This window comes from Xenopus laevis, chromosome 8L (genome assembly GCF_017654675.1).
Source record: "Xenopus laevis strain J_2021 chromosome 8L, Xenopus_laevis_v10.1, whole genome shotgun sequence".
In the NCBI taxonomy this organism is placed as follows: Eukaryota; Metazoa; Chordata; class Amphibia; order Anura; family Pipidae; genus Xenopus; species Xenopus laevis.
Window position 1 is genome coordinate 4,324,035 of NC_054385.1, and position 22,901 is coordinate 4,346,935.

At 43.5% G+C, this 22,901-nt stretch overlaps 1 protein-coding gene across 1 annotated transcript in view; it reads right to left on the reverse strand.

Annotated features, from left to right (window-relative positions):
• Positions 1–21,899, reverse strand: part of notch1.L (notch 1 receptor L homeolog) — a 51,859-nt gene extending 29,960 nt beyond the window's left edge. The window contains exons 1-2 of the mRNA XM_018229488.2: positions 21,364–21,899; positions 15,170–15,251 (exon numbers count right to left, since the gene is read on the reverse strand). Of these exons, the coding sequence (XP_018084977.1) occupies positions 15,170–15,251; positions 21,364–21,418 (137 nt within the window). The 5' untranslated portion in view covers positions 21,419–21,899. The remainder of the gene's footprint in view (positions 1–15,169; positions 15,252–21,363) is intronic.
• Between the last annotated feature and the right edge of the window lie 1,002 nt (positions 21,900–22,901).

Below are 22,901 nucleotides of genomic sequence, written 5' to 3' on the forward strand. Positions count from 1 at the left end.
TTCCACCCCTTGCCCACGGCTACTGCTGCTGTGCCACCCAACTGTTACCAACTGGCCTCATATATTTATAGCATCTATCCTTATGGCTTCTCTGTATATTTGTATTTGTACATATGGGAGGAGGAGGTGCCATATTGATTCCCTTAGACAGTACAGTATGAGGGTATAGCTTATTGTGTGCCCAGAACATTCCTTCTCTGTATATTTGTATTTATACATATGGGAGGAGGAGGTGCCATATTGATTCCCTTAGACAGTACAGTATGAGGGTATAGCTTATTGTGTGCCCAGAACATTCCTTCTCTGTATATTTGTATTTATACATATGGGAGGAGGTGCCATATTGATTCCCTTAGACAGTACAGTATGAGGGTATAGCTTATTGTGTGCCCAGAACATTCCTTCTCTGTATATTTGTATTTATACATATGGGAGGAGGTGTCATATTGATTCCCTTAGACAGTACCGTATGAGGGTATAGCTTATTGTGTGCCCAGAACATTCCTTCTCTGTATATTTGTATTTATACATATGGGAGGAGGAGGTGCCATATTGTTTCCCTTAGACAGTACAGTATGAGGGTATAGCTTATTGTGTGCCCAGAACATTCCTTCTCTGTATATTTGTATTTATACATATGGGAGGAGGGAGGTGCCATATTGATTCCCTTAGACAGTACAGTATGAGGGTATAGCTTATTGTGTGCCCAGAACATTCCTTCTCTGTATATTTGTATTTATACATATGGGAGGGAGGTGCCATATTGATTCCCTTAGACAGTACAGTATGAGGGTATAGCTTATTGTGTGCCCAGAACATTCCTTCTCTGTATATTTGTGTTTATACATATGGGAGGAGGTGCCATATTGATTCCCTTAGACAGTACAGTATGATGGTATAGCTTATTGTGTGCCCAGAACATTCCTTCTCTGTATATTTGTATTTATACATATGGGAGGAGGGAGGTGCCATATTGATTCCCTTAGACAGTAAAGTATGATGGTATAGCTTATTGTGTGCCCAGAACATTCCTTCTCTGTATATTTGTATTTATACATATGGGAGGAGGGAGGTGCCACATTGATTCCCTTAGACAGTACAGTATGATGGTATAGCTTATTGTGTGCCCAGAACATTCCTTCTCTGTATATTTCTATTTATACATATGGGAGGAGGAAGGTGCCATATTGATTCCCTTAGACAGTACAGTATGAGGGTATAGCTTATTGTGTGCCCAGAACATTCCTTCTCTGTATATTTGTATTTATACATATGGGAGGGGGTGCCATATTGATTCCCTTAGACCAGTGATCCCCAACCAGTAGCTCGTGAGCAACATGTTGCTCTCCAATCCCTTGGATGTTGCTCCCAGTGGCCTCAAAGCAGATGATTATTTTTGAATTCCAGACTTGGAGGCAAATTTTGGTTTCATAAAAACCAGGTTTACTGACAAACAGAGTCTCAATGTAGGTTGACAATCCACATAGGGCCTACCAAATGGCCAATCACAGCCCTTATTTGGTACCCCAAGAATATTTTTCATTCTAGTGTTGCTCCCCAACTCCTTTTTTCTTCTGAATGTTGCTCACAGGTTCAAAAGGTTGGGGATCCCTGCCTTAGACAATACAGTATGAGGGTATAGTTTATTGTGTCCCCAAAACATTCCTTCCTTAGATGGAATGTCCAATATGGGGTCCCAATACAGAGAAAGTCAATATAAAGATCTTTCCCTGGACGAAACGAGACTTTCCCTCTCCAGCTCTTGGTTGCTGTGGTTGGGGAAGGGGGGGGGTGAGAGAATTTGTTAGAAATCAGTGACATTTCGAGTTAATGAGAGCACATTATCTGGGCTAAAAAGGAGTGAATAGAAGAGCGCCAGAATTAATCAGGGCATCTGCTTGCAGCACAAAAGGCCTGGAAGGAGCAGGTGTGCATATTAATGAGGGGACGGCAGCTGGTCCCTGGGACAGACTCCCAGCGAGCTGCATGAGCAAGGTGGGGCCTGATTTTAGGAGCCTGCTGCTCTTCTATAAAAGGGGCCATTGTTCCCATCTCTATAGTCTCTGAGGAGCAGTGAAGGCATGCCAGGCTGCGGCCCCCCTCTCTAGTGTCCATTCATGTGGAAAGTCCACCAGTAGCCGCTCGGGGCCTTCACTAATGAATGAGAAATGCCGCCATTTATGTCACATGGTAAAGGTAAGGCCTTGTGCCAATGCCATTACTACAGAGAGAGGAAGGGTATCTGTATCAAACATTACAATATGGTGCACAATACCAATCACTGTACCACTGTTAATCTAAGCAAAAAAATAAACAAATAATAGAGGGAGAAAGATACTCACAGTTCACTCCAGGCCACAAACAGCAAAAAGTTGTGAGTAAAGACTATGAGTAAGTGCCCCAGTAGGTACGAAACGCGTTAACTTTTAACTTAATTTTTGGTCTTTAGTTTCGGAGAAAACGCACAACTTTTTGCTACACTGTACTTCTATGGACCATACCCACAGCACAGTTGGAGGACCATAAACATTAATTAGGGTCATTAATTGGCATGCACAGGCAGCCATTCTTGCAACAAGTGTGCCAGAAATTCCCCCAATATGTTCCCATGTGACCCAAAGCTGTGTGCAGCAATAGTGCCCAAGTATTTCTTATTACAAGGGGGCCCCTTGTGCAGAGCTTGGAGCTTTTTTTGTTTTTTTTTTGGTTCTTTCTGCCGGCCAGCGAGCGAGTGAATAAAGCAGAACTTGTTTGCTCTGACTCAGCTCATAGTATGGACTAGGGAGTGTCACGGGCGGGTGGGGCAGAAAATAAAAAAACGTTCTCATTTATTTTTAGTCACAAAGGCCAAACAATTCGTGCTCGCGGGGGTAAAGAAACAGAAGGAACTGGTACATTATGTCATAGTCACAACAACTTGTGTAAACACTTAGCAGTGCAGTCTTCTGATTGGGGAAAGCAAAGAAACCATCACAAATCCTATTGCCTGACGCGTTTCATGCATTTGGCATAATTAGTTCTTTAAGGCCATGGGCTGGGGATTATACCCCCTGTTCTGTAGACAAGTCAGTGTTTTCCTATTACAGCAAATAAATCAAGAGTTTATTTGGGGAGTCCTCCCTATCTGGGTGTGTTGCACCTTCTCCGATTCCGTTATCGCATGTACCCTGAATAATGGGTAAGGAAAAAAATAAATGGCCTGTAACAAGTATTTTATTTGAGGGGTTTTCATAGCCAGGCTCGGTGATTGCAGAGTTATTTGTAAATGTCTTTGCATTTGAAGGCTAAACTGAATAAGTAACAATTGCAAGCTTTTGGAGCACCCAGGCAAAATACAAATGAAAGCTGGAAAAGCACATCACATATAGTGTTATGGTGGCCATACATGGGCAGATAAAGCTGCCGATATCGGTCGTTTGGACCGATTTGACAGTTTATCTACCCGTGTATGGGGGCTTTCGACGGGTCTTCCCGATCGATATCTGGCCACGATATCGATCGGGAAGGTTGGATTTTTACCCGACCGACCCGTCGGAGCCCCTTGGAGCATCGTAATTTGATCGTTCGGCCTTATGGCCGAACGTTCGAATTACCCCCGATATAGCCATGCCGTTAGTGGCATATCGGGAAAAGATCTGCTCGTTTGGCGATGTCGCCAAATGAGTGGATCTTTGAGTCTATGGCCAGCTTTAGGGTCAGGGCACACAGGCAGATTCGGGGAGATAAGTCGTCCAGAGCGACTAATCTCCCTGAACTGCCTCCCCTGCCTTCCTGCCGGCTAAAATATAAATTGCCGTCGGGATGACATTTGCAGCGATTTGGTTTCCAAAGTCGCCCGAAGTTTCCTCTTCAGGCAACTTCGGAAAAAGAATTGCTCCGAGTGCCATCCCACCGGCTGGCGGGAAGGCAGTTCGTGGAGATTAGTCGCCCCGAAAAAGAGGAGATTTGTCACCGGGCGACTAATCTCCCCCCAGAATCTGCCTGTGTGCCCTAAAGTGAAGATATCCGACCCAATGGACCCTTACCTTGTTTCTTCATTTTTTTCTTGTCCAATTCCTAATTGTGCACTCCAGTTCCAACGATGTGACCTGCCAATCCAGACCGCTGGATTATTTACAACCAACCCTAATTACTTGTATTATCTCTACAAGTTATATCTGTAACTTTCTCATTTATTGCCCATCAGTATATATGATGTGCCTTTCCAGCTTTCATTTGAATTTTGCCTGACGAAGGGGCTTGGGTGCTCCAAAAGCTTGCAATTGTTACTTATTTAGATAGCCAGTAAAATGGATCACCAAACTACATTTTTTTTTCAATGGCTAACACGGTACAACATCTTAAAACGATTGCTTTTAAAACAAAGTAGCAGAAGCCGGCAGATTTAACAGGCCTGGAGAACAAACTTCTGCTACAGTGTTGCAAGCAACGGAACCAGAGAAGAAAATGTTGCTTTCAGTATCAACTACACCAACAGCTTTAAAACATTTTACATTTTTAATAATTGTATATTGGGAAGTTGCTTAGAATGGACAATTCTTTCATTAGGCAGAACGGTATATTTTGACTTTACCTCCCTTTAAACGTGACTTTAAAGGGGTAGCCTAAACTGGGGCAAGACAGATGCGTGCCCTTGAGGGGTAACCGTTAAAAGCCGCCCTGTTCTGCTGGGCTCAGCTAATATGGTTTCTATTCTGTAAGTCCATGTGTATTACTTTTCATGCGTGTTTCAAAGGAGTCGGGGACCTCGCATGCCAGTTCTCGTTATGAAATAGCTGCTTGTCTTTGATGTGCCTGATCCAGGTGTCTTTCACAAAGCAAAGATAAAGAGAGATCTATCATTCCGGCATCACTCCTACAGCTACTGAGCCTCCTCTCTGCGAGACAGCCTGGCTGCGCCAAAGGGCCGAGGGATCTGATTGCAACCCTGGGACGCCAGCGACACATACCTGCTATTATTCGACTGTTTCTCAGCATTCACAGAAATGTGTTTTAAAAAAAAAAAAAAGGGCATGAACTGCTGACACATAACTTTTTGCACGTTTGAGGGGGAAGCTGTTTTGCATTGCGCTGCTCACTTCCTGCCCTGGAGATTTGCTAAGGTATTTAAATGGAATATATAGATTTTAAACCTAGACTGTTTAGATGGTTTTACCTTCTTATTAAAGTGCAGTAAAACCCTCGAGGTGGAGGCGGAAACCATATTTATCAGTGTACTTACATTTATGAGTATGAATGGCAGCGGCCATATGCATTTCAAAATGGCCGAACACTAGCAAGCCCTTAAAAAAGGAATAAAGCAGCTTTTCCTCATTGGTTAGGCATCATTCTACTCTGAAGGAAAGACCCACCAACACATCTATCGTTTCCTAAAGCCATAATTGCTCATTATAGGATCCCTTTAAGTCGAATTAGTCCAGTCTCCTCTTTTTCTGCACAGGTAACAGGCAAGTGCAACTGCTGCATATTTAAAAAGTCGCACCTGGCCCTTGTGAAATGTGGAGACGTATTGCCTAAATTTTCGTATATATATGTTAAATACACAGAGAGCAGAGGCAGTGTGTCCCAGGGCCCCGGCAGCATGCCTCCTCTAGCTTTCACAAAATTCTTTTCTTATTACTTTAAGTAACGCTCAGGAACGAGGGGGTGGGAGAAAAGTGGTTTGGCCTTGTTCATAATGGGCCAAAGAGCTGACAGGTTGTGCTGAAAGTCTGCCATTGCTTAGAAGTTGCGTCCCTATCATTAAGCCATCTGCTTCGGCTAATTAATGCCCTTGTGCTATAAACATATTATTGCAGGCAGCCCCCCAAAGTGTGGCTCATCTTTCACTGCAGCCATATTCCCCGTGTTGGGCAGATTTTGTGTTGGCAGATGTTTTCATCCGACCTTTATACTCCCCCCCCCATTTCCAATTCAAAAGTTTGGGGACTTTCCACGTTCTAAGGGACCATCTGGCATCTCTGATAACAATGAGGGGGGTATATAAATGCTGAATACACGCGCTTAATCAATACACACACGTCAATAAGCTGCTGCTGACATTGTGCCTCTCACAGGCTCCACTCCACTGAGGTGTCCCCTATTTCCCATGAGAATGGCATTCCCCAAATCTTTGGGATGAACCACGTGGCAGAAAGGGTGAAGGGGCCATGATTTTAATCAGTCCTCCCTTTTTAGGGTATCAAGACATAAAGCAGGTGCCAGTAAAATCCCCACTGCAGCATAAGGAGATTATATGAACCAAGGAGGGCGCACTTAGCCTGTGATTTGGTGTTGCTGAACTAACCCCGCACGCTGGGGGATCAGATTGTTCACTTTACAGAGGTAAATCAGCTGAGCATTCCCCATAATGATTAGCTCAGTGGCTCAGCGGGAGGCCAGGAGCAACCGTTCCCTACTGAGCCTGTACCATAATCAGGACATTGATTTAAAGGGATACTGTCATGGGAATTTTTTTTTTCAGTTAATAGTGCTGCTCCAGCAGAATTCTGCACTGAAATCCGTTTCTCAAAAGAGCAAACTGCTTTTTTCATATTTAATTTTGAAATCTGACATGGGGTTAGACATATTGTCAGTTTCCCAGCTGCCCCCAGTCATGTTCTCTGATAAACTTCAATCACTCTTTACTGCTGTAATGCAAGTTGGAGTGATATCACCCCCTCCCTTTCCCCCCCCCCCAGCAGCCTAACAACAGAACAATGGGAAGGTAACCAGATAGCAGCTTCCTAACACATGATAACAGCTGCCTGGTAGATCTAAGAACAGCACTCAATAGTAAAAACCCATGTCCCACTGAGACACATTCAGTTCCATTGAGTAGGAGAAACAACAGCCTGCCAGAAAGCAGTTCCATCCTAAAGTGCTGGCTCTTTCTGAAATCACATGACCAGGCAAAATGACCTGAGATGCACCTACACACCAATATTACAACTAAATACACTTGCTGGTTCAGGAATGACATTTTATATTGTACAGTGAATTACTTGCAGTGTAATTTAGAAATAAAAAAAACATCATAAAAATCATGACAGAATCCCTTTAATCTCATAAGGAGTGTAACACTGTTGGAGCCAGTATCGAATGACTAGCTGGCAGAAGATTCTGGGAGATGTAGTTCAGCATCACCTTCCAAGCTGGATGTGGTTGTTCTAAATGGATAACATGCATCAGAACACACACACACATATACAGATACACAACAGTTTCTTGCAGAACAGTCAGAGCTGGTTTTCAACGATCCCCCATGGGGATATGGTTAATGGAAAGGGTTAATTACCGGAGCGTATTAGAGAGTTCAGTGAGCCGGCACATTAATAGGAATTATCAGAGCATAATTATTATTCACACCTGCTACGAACAAAAGCCCTGCTCTCTCTCCCAGCTGTTGCTGAACTACAGCTCCCAGAATCCTCTGCCAGAGTGACAGGTTCTACAGAAAAATAAGCAATGTCAGAGTCAGCAGCTCAGGATAGGGCACCTAATAAAGCCAACATCATTGGAGAGGCCACATTTTTTTAAAAAAAAGTTCTTCAACAGCCATGATGGATGTAGATTTAAAGGAACAGTAACAACGAACAATAAAAGCATATAAAAATATAATGTACTGTTGCCATGCCTTGGAAAAAACGCACGTGTTTGCTTTAGAAAGACTACTATAGTTTAGGTAAATAGGCTACTGTGCAGCCATTCAAGTAAAAAAAAGGAGAAAAGGCACAGGCTACTTAGCAGATAACAGATAAACTCTGTAATGGAATACAATGGGATTCTACAGAGTGCATCTGGTATCTGCTGTGTAACCTATGCTTTGAATGGCTGCCCCCATGGCTACACTTTATATACACTATAGTTGTTTTTATAAAGCAAACATACTAGTTGTACCAGTGCAGGGAAACAGAACTTTATATTAAATTACTTTTAAAACACTCATTTTTTTGGTGTTACCATTCCTTTAAATTTTTAGGATCTACTCCAATGAGCACATCAAAAGGCAACTGGGTTCGACTCACTGAGCAGCGACAATGGGGCGGAATTCGCACTTAAATTATTAGGTCGCATTCTTGTCAGAGGCTCCTAAGAAACGGCATTGGGGTGAAATGGGTGACCCGCCATCATGCTTGTGGGCTTCAAGCCACATTAAGGCAGATTGGAAAGACCACCCACTGTCTGTATGCAGCCGGGCCACACGGGCATTGTGTTACTATTCTACACACACAGTAGTCCGTGTGTGCTTACCCACAATCCTTTATAAGACTTTTCATTGCCTGTAGTGGTAGCGGAACAGATATGCGTTTCTGTTGTCCCTATCCAGCTGTTTCAGAACTATAAATCCCAACACCTTCCAATAAATACAGTAAGTGCTTTCCCTGGCCTTTAATTAAGCAGCGCCCAATAAATGCAAATGCCCTACAAAGGTATGTTATACTTTTCACATGATGTTGAGGCATGCAGCAGCATTCATTTCCTTTTTTAAGTTGTCCAACAACATTAATGCCCTCGAGTGCTTTGTTTGTCGAGTGATGTTTAATGGTTCCACACACCTGTCTGGGTACAAAGGTGCAATGGAGTGTGCCATTAAACACCGGCGGCCTCCACTTTAAATTCATGGCGGCTGTTTACGGCCGACTCGCACTTCTAACGGTGGCAATTTCCACTGCTGAGTGTGTTTGTGCCCCAGGGTGTGTGGTTGTTCACCTTTAATTTAACTTTTAGTATGTTCTAAGCAATTTTCAAATTGCTCTTCTTTATTTCTTTTTTATGGTTTTTGTAATGATTTGCCTTTTTCTTCTCACTCTTTCCAGCTTTCAAAAAAAGAGGGTCACTGACCCCATCTAAAAAACAAAACAAATGCTCCGTAAGGCTACACAAGGGGAGGCTCATTAATCAAAGGTCGAATTACGAGTTCATGCGAGTTTTTAAAAACTCGCGTAAACTCCCATGAAAATGAAAATTTATTTAAAAAAAATTGAATTTTCAAAACTCGGGTGAAAAGGAATGAGCTGAAAACTCAAATGGAATTCAAATCGAGTTTTAAAAAGTCGATTCGAGTTTTTTCTCCGAAAAAAACTCGAACGTCAGGAAGGCTGCAAACAACTCAAAATTGATCCCAAGAAGGCAATTCGGTAGGTTTTAGGTGGCAAATATCGAGTTCCTAAAGGGCCAGTGTATGATAAATCTTGAAAATCGAATTAGAATTTTTACAACTCAAATTGAATTTTAGCAATTCCCTAGTCGAATTTCGAAAAAAAAAAAACCTGAAAATTTAAATTCTAATTTCAAATTTTCACTTCCACCCTTGATAAATCTGCCCCTTATTGTTTTTTCCATCAAACCAAAGGGAGCGCTCTAATCTTAGGCATGATTAAGGGATTGAATTCCCGAAACGCATAAGGCGTAACATCCCTGCAGGACAATGCAATACACCTTCTTCTTGCTTGATCGGAGTCTTTTGGCTTTTGATCCTTATTGTTATTGCTACTTTTATTACTCATCTGTCTATTTAGTCCCTCTCCTATTCATATCCCAGTCTCGTATTCAAATCAATGCATGGTTGCTAGGGGAATTTGGACCCTAGTGACCAGATTGCTTAAACTGAAAACTGGAGAGCTGCTGAATAAAAAGCTAAATAAGTCAAAAACCACAAATAATAAAAAATGAAAACCAATAGCAAATTGTCTCAGAATATCCCTCTCTACATCATACTAACAGTTCATTTAAATGTGAACAACCCCTTTAATACACAAGCTGAGGCAGAACCTGCCTTACACCAACAACATATACCTGACCCATAAAGCTGCAGGAAGATATAGTTCTACAACACCTTGTTGCAGTGATGGTATCATGCAGTGGCATAATGGGAGTGCAGGGGTTAAAGGCCTCTACTCCAGACCCTGAGTGGTGACTTCCTCCTGTGCATTGTGACCCGGCTCTGCCTTTTTCCTCTCGGCTTTGGGAGAGCGTCACCTCCATGGCTTCCATGGATCTCTCATTGTGTGGGACAGATGAGAAAACTGCAGGGAGGAAGGATCTGGTCCTTTGCTATCAAAAATAAATGTGCCGCTCAAGCATGCTGGGTAAAAAAACACAAGGCTTTTGTAAGGATTTCCCTCCTTACATAATAACTAGGGGTAGTAGAGATTTAAAGGAGAACTAAACCCTAAAACTGAATGTGGCTAAAAATGCCATATTTTACATACTGAACTTATTGCACGAGGCTAAAGTTTCAGCTTGTCAATAGCAGCAATGATCCAGGACTTCAAACTTGTCACAGGGGGTCACCATCTTGGAAAGTGTCTGTGACACTCACATGCTCAGTGGGCTCTGATTGGCTGTTGAGAAGCTAAGCTTAGGGCTCGTCACTAATTATCCAGCAGAAAATGAGCTTCCCTGGTTGTAATATAAGCTGATGCTACAGGTTTGCTGATTATTAAATTCTGATGCTAATTGCACTGGTTTCTGTGCTGCCATGTAGTAATTATGTGTATTAATTACTAATCAGCCTTATATTGTGACATTTCTATTCTATGTGTACTGTATATTGTGAGTGGCTCCCTAAGCTCAGTAAGTGGGAATTATGACGGTGCAATAAGTGGCTATTTCTAAAGAGACAGCAACGAGGAGTGAAATTCCGGACGAGGATGTGAATGGGAGAGCGTGCTCCGCTCCGTGGATGGGCAAACTCACACCAATTCCTATAATATGGAGTGAAACTGCAGAGTCAGGGAAGCAAATGCAACAGCACAGAAATACTGTTCTTTAGACACTTGACCAGAATCCCTGCCATAAAGCAAGGCACGACTGCTGCGACTCCGGTAAAAGAAGCGATCCAAGTGCCATCCCGCTTGCGATTTACATTCTAGCCAGCGGGAAGGCAGATTCTGGGAGATTAGTTGCCCAGTGATAAATCTCCTCTTCTTTGGGGCAACTAATCTCCCCAAACTGCCTTCCCGTCTACTAGAATGTAAATTGCAAGCGGTATGGCACTTGGATCGCATTGTTTTCCGAAGTCGCCCGAAGTTTCCCCGGTGGGTAGGCAGGGGCAATTTGGGGAGATTAGTCACCCCGAAGAGGAGATTTATCGCCGGGCGACTAATCTCCGCAAATCACAAAGCTGCCTTTACAGCTCACTCAAATAACTGATTCCAGTACAAACAAAATAACTGCCTTTTGCACAAATTCTGCATGTAGAGAGACATGATGTCTGGTGAGTTTAATAGAGTGAGCTCTAATACATCTTCTAGGCAAAAGGAGCCCCCCTATAAGATATATTGGATCTAACTGACAATGAATATCTGACACCCAACTGCTGCATGAAGACAGAATGAAGAGAAACAGATGCTGAGTGAGGGATATTAAACATAAACTTGATTATTTCAGAAACAATGCAGAATTTTTAATTGATTCTATTTAAAAAGTTTTTTACTTCAGTGTGAGGACCCTTATATTAAATTATTCATTTTCGCGATAGTTCCCCTTTAATCACAGCTGGCACATACCACCCACACCTCCGGGGAGGCCAGACCTTGAGTGTTCTCAGAATCCCCTCAATGAGGAAAGAGTGAAAGCAATATATATGTGTGTCCCGCTTGGTTCCCTTGTGTGAAATGATCCACGGTGGATTTAGTGCGGCATTAAGTGAATTATAATACACGGGCCAAGCCTGCGGGCACATCCATTTAGCCAGAGCAATTAATGTCACGGCGTTCCCATAGGAGCCGGGCTCACAGGGGGAGATATTACTACAGTGTGATAATTGCACTTTTAATACTTGTCCCCATTGGGAGGAACCATGTAAAGAGTTGATCCTGCTTCAAAGCTCGAGGATGGTTAGTATTACTCGCTGACACTCACAGTCGGGGGGAATTGGGGAAATTAATAGGAAGGTTGTGTTAAAGGCACACGGCTCCATCTGCACTCTCAATACTCAGAGACAGCTTCATAAACCCACTCATGGGCTTCATTCTACTGGTACCCACACACTACAGAAAAGGAATGTTCTGGGCACACAATAAACTATACCCTCATACTGTACTGTCTAAGGGAATCAATATGGCACCTCCCTCCTCCCATATGTATAAATACAAATATACAGAGAAGGAATGTTCTGGGCACACAATAAGCTATACCCTCATACTGTACTGTCTAAGGGAATCAATATGGCACCTCCTCCCATATGTATAAATACAAATATACAGAGAAGGAATGTTCTGGGCACACAATAAGCTATACCCTCATACTGTACTGTCTAAGGGAATCAATATGGCACCTCCTCCTCCCATATGTATAAATACAAATATACAGAGAAGGAATGTTCTGGGCACACAATAAGCTATACCCTCATACTGTACTGTCTACGGGAATCAATATGGCACCTCCTCCTCCCATATGTATAAATACAAATATACAGAGAAGGAATGTTCTGGGCACACAATAAGCTATACCCTCATACTGTACTGTCTAAGGGAATCAATATGGCACCTCCCTCCTCCCATATGTATAAATACAAATATACAGAGAAGGAATGTTCTGGGCACACAATAAGCTATACCCTCATACTGTACTGTCTAAGGGAATCAATATGGCACCTCCTCCTCCCATATGTATAAATACACATATACAGAGAAGGAATGTTCTGGGCACACAATAAGCTATACCCTCATACTGTACTGTCTAAGGGAATCAATATGGCACCTCCCTCCTCCCATATGTATAAATACAAATATACAGAGAAGGAATGTTCTGGGCACACAATAAGCTATACCCTCATACTGTACTGTCTAAGGGAATCAATATGGCACCTCCTCCTCCCATATGTATAAATACACATATACAGAGAAGGAATGTTCTGGGCACACAATAAGCTATACCCTCATACTGTTATAATGAGAAGTATACAAACGACCCTTTCACTGTGTATTGTGTATGGAAATCATCATGGCAGCTGCCGCTAAACTTGAAGACTAGTATTACATGATATCTTTCTTTTTTTCAGAATTCAATTGGTCTTTTTCTAATTAAAATACACCCTGGTCTCTTCCTTTATCAGTCAGTAAGCAATAAAGTATGAGAACGCGACTTAATGCCCTTCTTTTTTGTGCGTTAATCCGGCCTGCGCCGGGGATCCCTTTCTGCAAAGTGCCAGCCGCCTCCCCTGGGCTAATTCCTGGGAATAAAACCCACAGACGTCTGCAAATGAGAGATTTCCCTCTGCAATTTGTCTGCCGCATCCAAACCTTCAATTCGCACCTGAAAATACTATGATTATTTTAATTGTTAAATTTGCCATGGGACAACCCACACCCCCCTACTATCCCTTTGAATTTACAGAGAGTGAAGACAACTGGGGGGGGGGTGAAGCTTTAGAGGGAGAACAGGGGGTTATTTTGCATTCTGGGAAGCAGCACCTGATTAGTCACAGAGCGTTAATCTGCCTCTCTGGACAATGGAGGGTGAATTGTGAGCAAAGCCCAGCTGTCGCTCTTTCACTGAAACAAAGCAAGATTTACAGCATCAAGCGTCCGTGTGGCTTCAGCCTATACACAGAGTCTGCATTTATTAGGCTGCATTCATTAGAGGCACACAAAGAACACCCCTCCCCAATTCAATTGCCCATCAGCCGCTCATTGCTACGATTGGGGGGTGCGAACAGGTTGCACAGAACGACCGGGAAGTTTAAAGTAGGGATGCACCAAATCCAGGTTTCGGCCAAATCCTTCGGCCCCACTGAACCAAACCGGAATCCTAATTAGCATATGCAAATTAGGGGCAGGGAGGGAAATCCCTTTCCACCCCTAATTTACATATGCAAATTCGGATTCGGTTCGCATACCTCCCAACATTTTGGAAATAAAAAAAGAGGGACAAAAAAGTTGGCACGCATAGTGCACCAAAATTTGGCAGGTTATAAAAGTTTCAACATATTTCTGTGGTTTTTTTTTTTCCAGTTAATACAGTTTTGCTAATGAAGGTGAATTGCCCTTTAAGGTGTGAGTCTAAAGGTGGCCATACACGGGCCGATAAAAGCTGCCGACAGACCGCGTCGGTAGCTTATTGGCCCGTGTATGAGGCCCCCCGGCGGGCTTCACCGATCGAGATCTTGATCGGATGGGACAAAAAATCCCGTCGGATCGCAGCCGCATGTATTCGTTGATGCGGTTCCGTGATCCGACGGCCCATTACTATTCCTTAGGATACGATTGTTGGGCCCTAGGGCCCCCGATCGGATCAGCCTGATATTGCCCACCTAAAGGTGGGCATATCGGGGAGAGATCCACTCGTTTGGCAACATCACCCAACGAGCGGATCTCTCAGTGTATGGCCACCTAAACTTGTCCCAAGGGACCTTTTGTCTTATATTGTTACAATTACAATTACTTATTTGCTGATTTAAAAATTGTTACAAACGTATTCAAGTGATCCTGGTGGCTGTTCTGGGCTCTCTGCCAAAAGCCGATTAAGTTAGAAACATTGGTTCTTTTTCTGGCTTCTCAGTGCAGAGGAAAACAGGAGTTTCCAGTTCAAATGGGGGTTGAGCTGTCAAAAGAGGGACTGTCCCTCTAAAAACAGGACAGTTGGGAGGTATGGGTTCGGTATTCAGCTGAATCTTTCGCGAAGAATTCGGGAGTTTCAGCCGAATCCAAAATAGTGGATTCGGTGCATCCCTAGATTAAACATTCCATCTTGGGGCTGCTTCTCCAGTCTACATAAGATCTGTAGAGAACAGGGATGCAAAAATCTTTTTTTCAAGGGAATTTGTCATGATTTTTATGATTTCGTTTTCATTTCTAAATGACACTGTTTACACTGCAATTAATTCACTCTACAATATAAAACGTCATTCCTGGACCAGCTGGGAAACTGACGATATGTCTAGCCCCGTGTCAGATCTCAAAATTAAATCTGTTTTTTGAGAAATGGATTTCAGTGCACAATTCTGCTGGAGCAGCACTATCGACCGATGTGTTTTGAAAAAGATAATTTTTCCCACGACAGTATCCCTTTAATGAGCCCGATCCAGCGGGCGCATCTGTATACGTGAGCTATAAAAATGACCCCTGTATAGATGCAATATATTTGGCAGGGCCCCAACACCAGGGATGGGAACATACGTCATCAATGGATAGAACTAAGGATAGAACTTGTGTCCATCTAGAAAACAGGGGTGAATACTTACAGGCACACCCCAGTTCCGCCAGGGCTTGTTTCGCACCTCCCGCCGTTCAGGCACATTTCTGTAGTCTGAGTGCATCGTAGACCTATATATGGACAGAGGAAAAGAAACACAGTCAGTTTATATTCGTTTGCAGGTAGGAAAAACAAAAATCAAAAGTTGTGAGATATTTCTCCAAAAATAATGTCCAAAGTAGACTTAAAAATTCAATCCATTTATTGGGACATACAGGTGAAGGGCTGACGCATTTTGTGCCTGTTGGGGGGCTTACTCCTATGAGCCAGGCACGAAACGCGTCAGGCCTTCACCTGTATGTCCCAATAAATGGATTGAATTTTTAAGTCATTATATTTGGAGAAATATCTGGGGTGAACTGTGAGTATATCTCCCCGACTTTCATTACATTCATTACTGCACACCGTTTTATAGTGGCGCTGTTATGGTCAGATTGCATCAATCTCGCTGGTTTAGGAAAGACGTGTCCAGAAAAAGCACCTGCCACAGTCATGTGACCCAATGGCCAGTGTAGAAGTCGACGAGCATTTTTCGTCGGATCGACGCCCAGCGACACAACGTGCGCGACAAGTCGGATGGAGACGCAGACGTCAAAATTATAATTATATCGGAGGAAGACGTAACATGCAGCGTTCGCATCTGACAGTCGTGTCGGATGCAATCAGCTTATAAGTGCGACATTTGTATTACTAGATGGATGGACGCGCACCGTGTAGCTCTACCCTAAGACTTTCTATATAAATACTGTTGCTCAGCTTGGTGGTGGGACATATCACTATAAGGAATATGCAATAAGGGCTGACAAACCTTTGCTTCACTTCCTTCTCTGCATATTTCCCCACACAAGGTGCCTTTATCAGGCTGGGGGGCATGTTTTACGTGAGCACGTGCTGTTTCCTATCACATGGTCTGAGCAGGAAGTCAGGACGGAATGTATTCCCCCAAGCTAATGAGATGCAGTGATAACAGAATACAAAAGGTTCTGGGTTTGTTTACACTGTGTCCCAACAGCCCAATCCACATCTGCACTGGGGAAAGGCCTCCAAAAAAAAAAAAATCTGTTGAGGACTACCATTCCCAGCAACCTCTGGGTCTGCTCAAGGGTTGCCAGGTTTTATTTTCCAAACTAGCCAAAGTCGGGGATAAAACCAGCCCAAAGCCAAGAGGCACTTCAAAAGTAGCCCAAAAAATAGCACAATATTGTGCAGTGAAAAAAGTCTAGAAAATAAATGAATATATGTGAAAATACATTTTTTTTTTACAAATTTTCACATGAAGCAAAATGAGACAGATTTACCCATCGCCAGGGGCCGTAACTATAGAGGGGGGCCGAGGGGGTTCCCTAATTCATATACAATTTCAATAAATATTGGACAGACATTTTGGTGGCCAGTTGATTTTTTTCCCCCCAAAATTAGCTGAAATTGAGGAAAACGTGAGAATGCTTAAGAGTGATGGGAGACTGGGGTACAGAGCCCAAAATCTGGTAACTCCCGACTTCTACACAAGTCCCATTGCATGCTGGGTATTGTAGTCTTACATTCAACTTGGCCAATTGTTAAACAAAAACTACATTACCCAACGTGCATTGGGAGACGCGGGCTTGGCACATTAGGGCAAGAGGAAACTTTGGCTGGTTTCTAAAGTGCAAACCAGCCAAAGGGTGAAAAAGTAGCCCCAATCCGTACCTTGGCTAATTTGTACTTTCAAAACCCGCCTGAACTTTAAATTAGTAGCCCAATTTGGCTGGGAAACCGCCAACCCTAGTCCAATCCACTTGGGGTTAAAGGTGGCAGTTTATAAAACGACAGATGAATGAATAGAGCAGAATAAAACTTCTCAGTGGTTGCTAGGCAGCATGGACAATAGCAACAGCTTAACGTTTTACATTTCAGCTCAGATAATGTCCAATGTGTATATTAGCACCAGTAAAGTGAAATAACTTTTTAATCTTTTTAAAACTTTTTAATCTTTTCTAGCAACCCCCCCCCCCAACTGTGAAATTCTGTCTCGGGCTCCTGACTTGTGAAGTCAGGGGTTTCGCGCGGACAACCCCCCAGTGGTCTTCCAGCTATTTGAATATTCATAGGGTAAATGCAGTGGAGTACTTGGGGGAGGATGAGTGCAAGAAAACAAACACCCCCCCCCACGCACAATTGGATTGCCCTGGGAAAGGCACAACAGCTGTGGGGCGACGGGCTATTCTTAAAGCTGCACAAAAGGGGGGAAATCAGAGCTGCCCATTGTGAGATGTTCCGCAAACCTCTTTGTGTATTGTTCACTATAGGGCAAGATTCCACCCCTCACTCTCTCGTCACTTAATACCTGTAGCCTGAAGCTTTCGGCTGCATTTAATAACCCCCTGCTATGGGAACACACTGCTGTCTGTGTCTTGTGCAATGAGGGGTACAATATAAAGCCAGAGGGGTACAAAGCAATCTACAAAACAAACTATTGGCTGGTTCACACCTGAAGAGGATAAAACCAACATTATGTTGCAAACTAAAATTAAATATAGCAGAATTGAGCAAAATAACTGTTCCGCCGAGTTCTAAAGGAATAAAAAAAAAATTCCATTATCACCAACATCTTAACGTCTGCATTTCACTATAGGAAATTGAGTCTTTCTCAGTAGATTTATGAAACTAGACACGGAGGGGGGGGGGGAAATCAGCATAAACTGTCACTTGCGTAAAAAAAGTTAATTTCTATATGTGAATGAGTCAGCTACTACTGTTATGTCAATGGAGCTGTTAGGGTGCTCGTTGCATCATGTCCTACTATCATTGGAGTGTTGGGGTGTCTACTCTTTTTATAGGGTGCACACTCCTGACTGGTGCAATTTTTAGGCCTGGAGGGGGGCACCCTTTTATTTCTGGTTTAGGGGCCTGCTATATGGGAGCAGGGTCCTTTAAGGTGGCCATACATGGACCAAAAAAAGAGAAAATCGTCAGCTTATTGGCGAGTATATGGGGCCCTCAGACAGGCTGCCGTGATAGATCTGGCAAATATCGTCAATCAACCTTTACGTTAACTTTTAGTATGTCATTGACATAGGCCAATTCTAAGCAACTTTTCAATTGGTCTTCATTATTTTTATAGTTTCTAAATGATTTGCCTTCTTCTGACTCTTTCCAGCTTTTAAATGGGGGGTCACCGACCCTATCTTCAAAACAAATGCTCTGTAATGCTACATATGTATTGGTATTGCTACTTTTTATTAGGAAACTTCAAAAGAGGCTGGCACAAGCCTGGACCCACCAAATAGTGAAGCCGGAGTCAGATTGGAAAAGGGTGAAAAAGGCTTACATTTTATTTTCCATAATTAAGAACCAAGGCCTGACGTGTTTTGTGTCTACCAGGGACACTTAGTCATAGGCATCTTTCTATTCAGGCCTCTCCTATTCATATTCTAGTCTCTTATTCCACTCAATGCATGGTTGCTAGGGGAATTTGGAGCCTAGCAACCAGATGGCTGAAACGGCAAACCGGAAAGCTGCATAACGCAACAACCAAAAACAATAAAAATTGAAAACCAATAGCAAAGTGTCTCAGAGTATCAATCTCTATGTCAGGTCTGGGTGCTCTACTACTGGGTAGACAAGGTAATACCAGGTGGTGCTTAAAAAATGACCAATTGCATAAGTCAAAATGGTAGGGAGGTCTAACCATTACGTTTCAAGGGGAAGTCACATTTCTGATGCTGGACCTACTACTATAGTAACAGCATAGGAAGATTTTATTCCTTTAACTTTACTCTCAGATATGATGGGGGGGTTTGAACCAAAAAGCTGTCAGCTCTAGGCAGCTGTATGAGTGGTGCTTAAAAAATGACCAATTGCATAAGTCAAAATGGTAGGGAGGTCTAACCATTACGTTTCAAGGGGAAGTCACATTTCTGATGCTGGACCTACTACTATAGTAACAGCATAGGAAGATTTTATTCCTTTAACTTTACTCTCAGATATGATGGGGGGGTTTGAACCAAAAAGCTGTCAGCTCTAGGCAGCTGCATGATTATCCTTAAAGTAAAAATAAAATAAAAAAGGGGGGTGTGGGGAAAGGCTGCTTTTAATTTGCTCATGGCAGCCCAACTATGTGCGAAGGAGCATTTCCAGTCCTGCTACAAATCTGTCATTGCCGAAATCTCTGTGGATTCCTCAAGTGACAAAATTAGTTAAGGAACCTTCAACAGTGGGTTAACCATACCAATTCCACAATGGAGAGGGGGGGGTGTAATAGCAAGACGATTGGTGGGGGCGATCAGAATCGACGCCGCATGCTTTGCAGCCGTTATTGAACTACAATTCCCAGCATGCCTCACCGGGACATTGTAGCTCAACAGGCCTGATGCTGTGCGCTGTTATTGCCTAAAACTCTTACTTCTATTTAACTACATCTTTGGAATGTACATCCAGTTGGAGTACAGAAATGTGTTATAATTTTTTTTTTAAAGGCAACATGTAACATTGAAGAACTTGTGCTTTAAAATAAAAATGTCACAACTGCACGCCGGTGGGAGGGATAGTTTCATCACAAGACTCTGTCATTTTCAGACAGAAAGCAGAACTGTGCATCCTCCATATTTCATGGTTCTGGAGACAACACAGGAAACCAGATTATAGGGGGGCTAGACAGTGAAACCACGAACTAATGGGGCTTCCAACTCCCTCTGTCCCCATAACAGCTGAATAATCACTGGCACACACACACAAGGTTTCTCATTTAATACTTACACCTTGTTTAACTTCCCCTTCATCTTGTATATTATAATCACCTACTCTGCCCGTGGCAGATATAGCAGCGGGTGTCTGTAGTAGCAGTAGGTACAAGTTACAGATGAGTAACTATACCTTTCTGTCTGGAAACCCAATTTTTGTTTCCCCCCCCCCCGCTGTCTGTCATCTGTACCCACAGGGGAAACCCTGGGACACTAGTGGGATTTCTGCAGTGTCTGGGGGTACAGATACACTAGCTGCCTCAGCTACAGCATCAGTCCACGTTGTAGAGTGCAAGCTCATGTGGTTCAACATAGTATTGCCTTCTCAAATACATAGTAAATGAGGTTGAAAAAAGACACACGTCCATCAAGTTCAACCTTTAAACTCTATTGTAATCTGCCTAACTGCCAGGCGAAAAACCCCATTTGAAGCCTCTCCGATTTGCCTCAGAGGGGAACAAAAACTCCTTCCCGACTCCAAAATGGCAATGGGATCAGTCCCTGGATCAAGCTGTACTATGGACTATCTTCCGTAACCCTGTATTCCCTAAAAAGCCATCCAAACGCAACTTTTGAGATCAGGCCACCAGCCCAATCCTATGTCTCCTCTAACATCCGAACGACTGACAAATCCGATCTGCAGGCCTCCAACTATTACTATAACTCCCAGCATCCCCAGAGGGACACTTGCATAACCCTGCCGCACACCTTATAACACAGAACGAGTATTTCTCAGAATTCATATTCATTTTTGTTTTAAGGGGAAAGTTCCTGTTAGGGTGAAACGCGTCAGGCTGTAATCCATACTTGTACTTCAAGTTACTGCTACTGCCTGGAGGATTGCTCTTTGAGTGCCTACCGTACAAACAATACAGAGAGTTCCTCTTAACCATAACATCTCAAACCATATGCCTCATTCTAGTGTTTTACTAATGACAAGGTTGGAGTGGTCTACCGATGGGTGTCTAATAAAAAGTGCCACTTGCTATAAACAACTAACATTATGTGGCTGGTAGATCCTGCCTTGGGCAAGCACAGGAATGTATGGAAAGCACGCAAACTTCCGATGAGCACCGGCTTCTGAATGGTCATTAATGTAAGAACACTTTGGTTGTTAGAGAACAACTCACAGCAGCCACTGAGGAAGGTACAGGGAGTTGCAGCGCAACAACAACATTTGATTCACACTTAATATAAACATATTTTGGATTTAACAGTATAGATAAGATCAGCGCTTCCTTCAAAAAGACAAGTGTTTACATTTGTCTTAAAACGCCCAGGCCTGAGATTCAACTCACAACATTCGATTGTAAGCTCTTGGCAGCTGGGCTTCTGGTGAAACTCCTGCATGTTCCAATAATGTTGCAGAGCTCATAAGGGAAGCTCAGTGCCCAACAGGTTGCAGTCAGTAGGATGGATAAGAAACACACACATACAAATACACACACACAACACACGTTACCTTGTGTGAGGACAGGCAAGAAGCAGAGCAGCACAAGCAGCCCTATCCGATCCATTCTCCTGCAGTCTTTCTATAGGAACATAGATCCTGCTGAAGGTTCCTGCCCCAGGACTGAGCACAGGGAGACAAGTCAGAAGTCAACAAATCCCTTAGAGAGAGATGAGGCTAATCCAAGTCAGTAGAATCCCTGGTCCAAAAGCAGCAGCTCCAGAGTCTCCAGAATAAAGAGAGAGAAGAGAGTTCATCCAGTAGTTACTGCTTGTCTGATGTTACACTGCTACACTGGATCAGAGGCTCAGGAATACAATGTATCAGAGAGTTTAGAAAGTCTCAGCTGGAGAGTCTCAGGAATACAATGTATCAGAGTCTCAGGAATACAATGTATCAGCAGGTAAGTGCTGTGTGTTCCAGTGTATGGCAGTTGGTAAGTGGCAGAGAGAGAAATGAAGAAGTCGCAGCGCTTCCCTGTCCGATCACAGACTGAGAGTGAGACACAAGCTCAAGACTCAGCGCTGCTGCTGCTTCTCTGCAGATCCCTCCGCCGCAGGTGTCCCCCCCCTCCTCCCTCATAGGATTCCTCCACCCCCGGCTGCTGATAGAATCAAGTCAACTAGTGCACAGGGGTAGGACCGTGTCACTCAGGGGGGCGCACACATTCACACACGCACTAATCTGCAGCACTATTTTCCCATAACAAGTTCTAGGCAGAGCGGAAAGTTTGGCTGGAGGCGGCGGAAGGATCTGAGAGCTTATTAGCATGTGAATGGGAGTGTGGGGAGCAGTCGCCAGCCGGACCGTGGGATGTTCCTTTAGGGGGAATGGGTGGCTTTTGTCTGATAGAGAGGAAAAGAAAGGGAAGAGGCTGAGGGGGAGGCAGGGGAATAATTCAGGGGAATTAGATGGGGGGCTGGGGGTCACTAAATCTGCCCATAGATGTTGAGATTTTTAAAAGATCCGATCGTCACGGTGAGACCGCGGTTATCGATCGTACGAATTGACCATCAACTAAAAAGACCAATTTGGCAGGAAAACAAAGGGGAGCTGCCTGCTTGGCCCTGCAAACATAAATACATTGCACTGGGACCGACAAAGATTTTTTAACCTGGCCCATCAATTTCCTGACAGACGTCGGCCGAAAAATCGTAAGATGTACGATCGTTCGAATCGCACTACTAACTTCAAAGGATTCAGTAAAATCGGTCGTTCGGAAAGAAAAATCTTTGCGTCTATGGGGAGCTTAAGGGTCAGGCCAGTCGAGCAAATTAGTCGCCTCAGCGTCAAATCTCCTCTTCTTCGGGCGACAATCTCCCCGAATGAGGCACACACGGCGATTCGTTTTCCAAAGTCGCAGAAGTTGCCTCACAAGGAAACTTTGGAAAACGAATCGCCGCGTGTGCATTGCCGCAGGCAATTTTCATTTTAGCCCTAAAGGTGGCCATAGATGCAAAGATCCTATCGTACAAATCGAGGATACGTACGATTTTCTGACCATGTGTGGAGAGTGCCAACATTTTTCGTCCGGCGGAGATTGGTTGTTT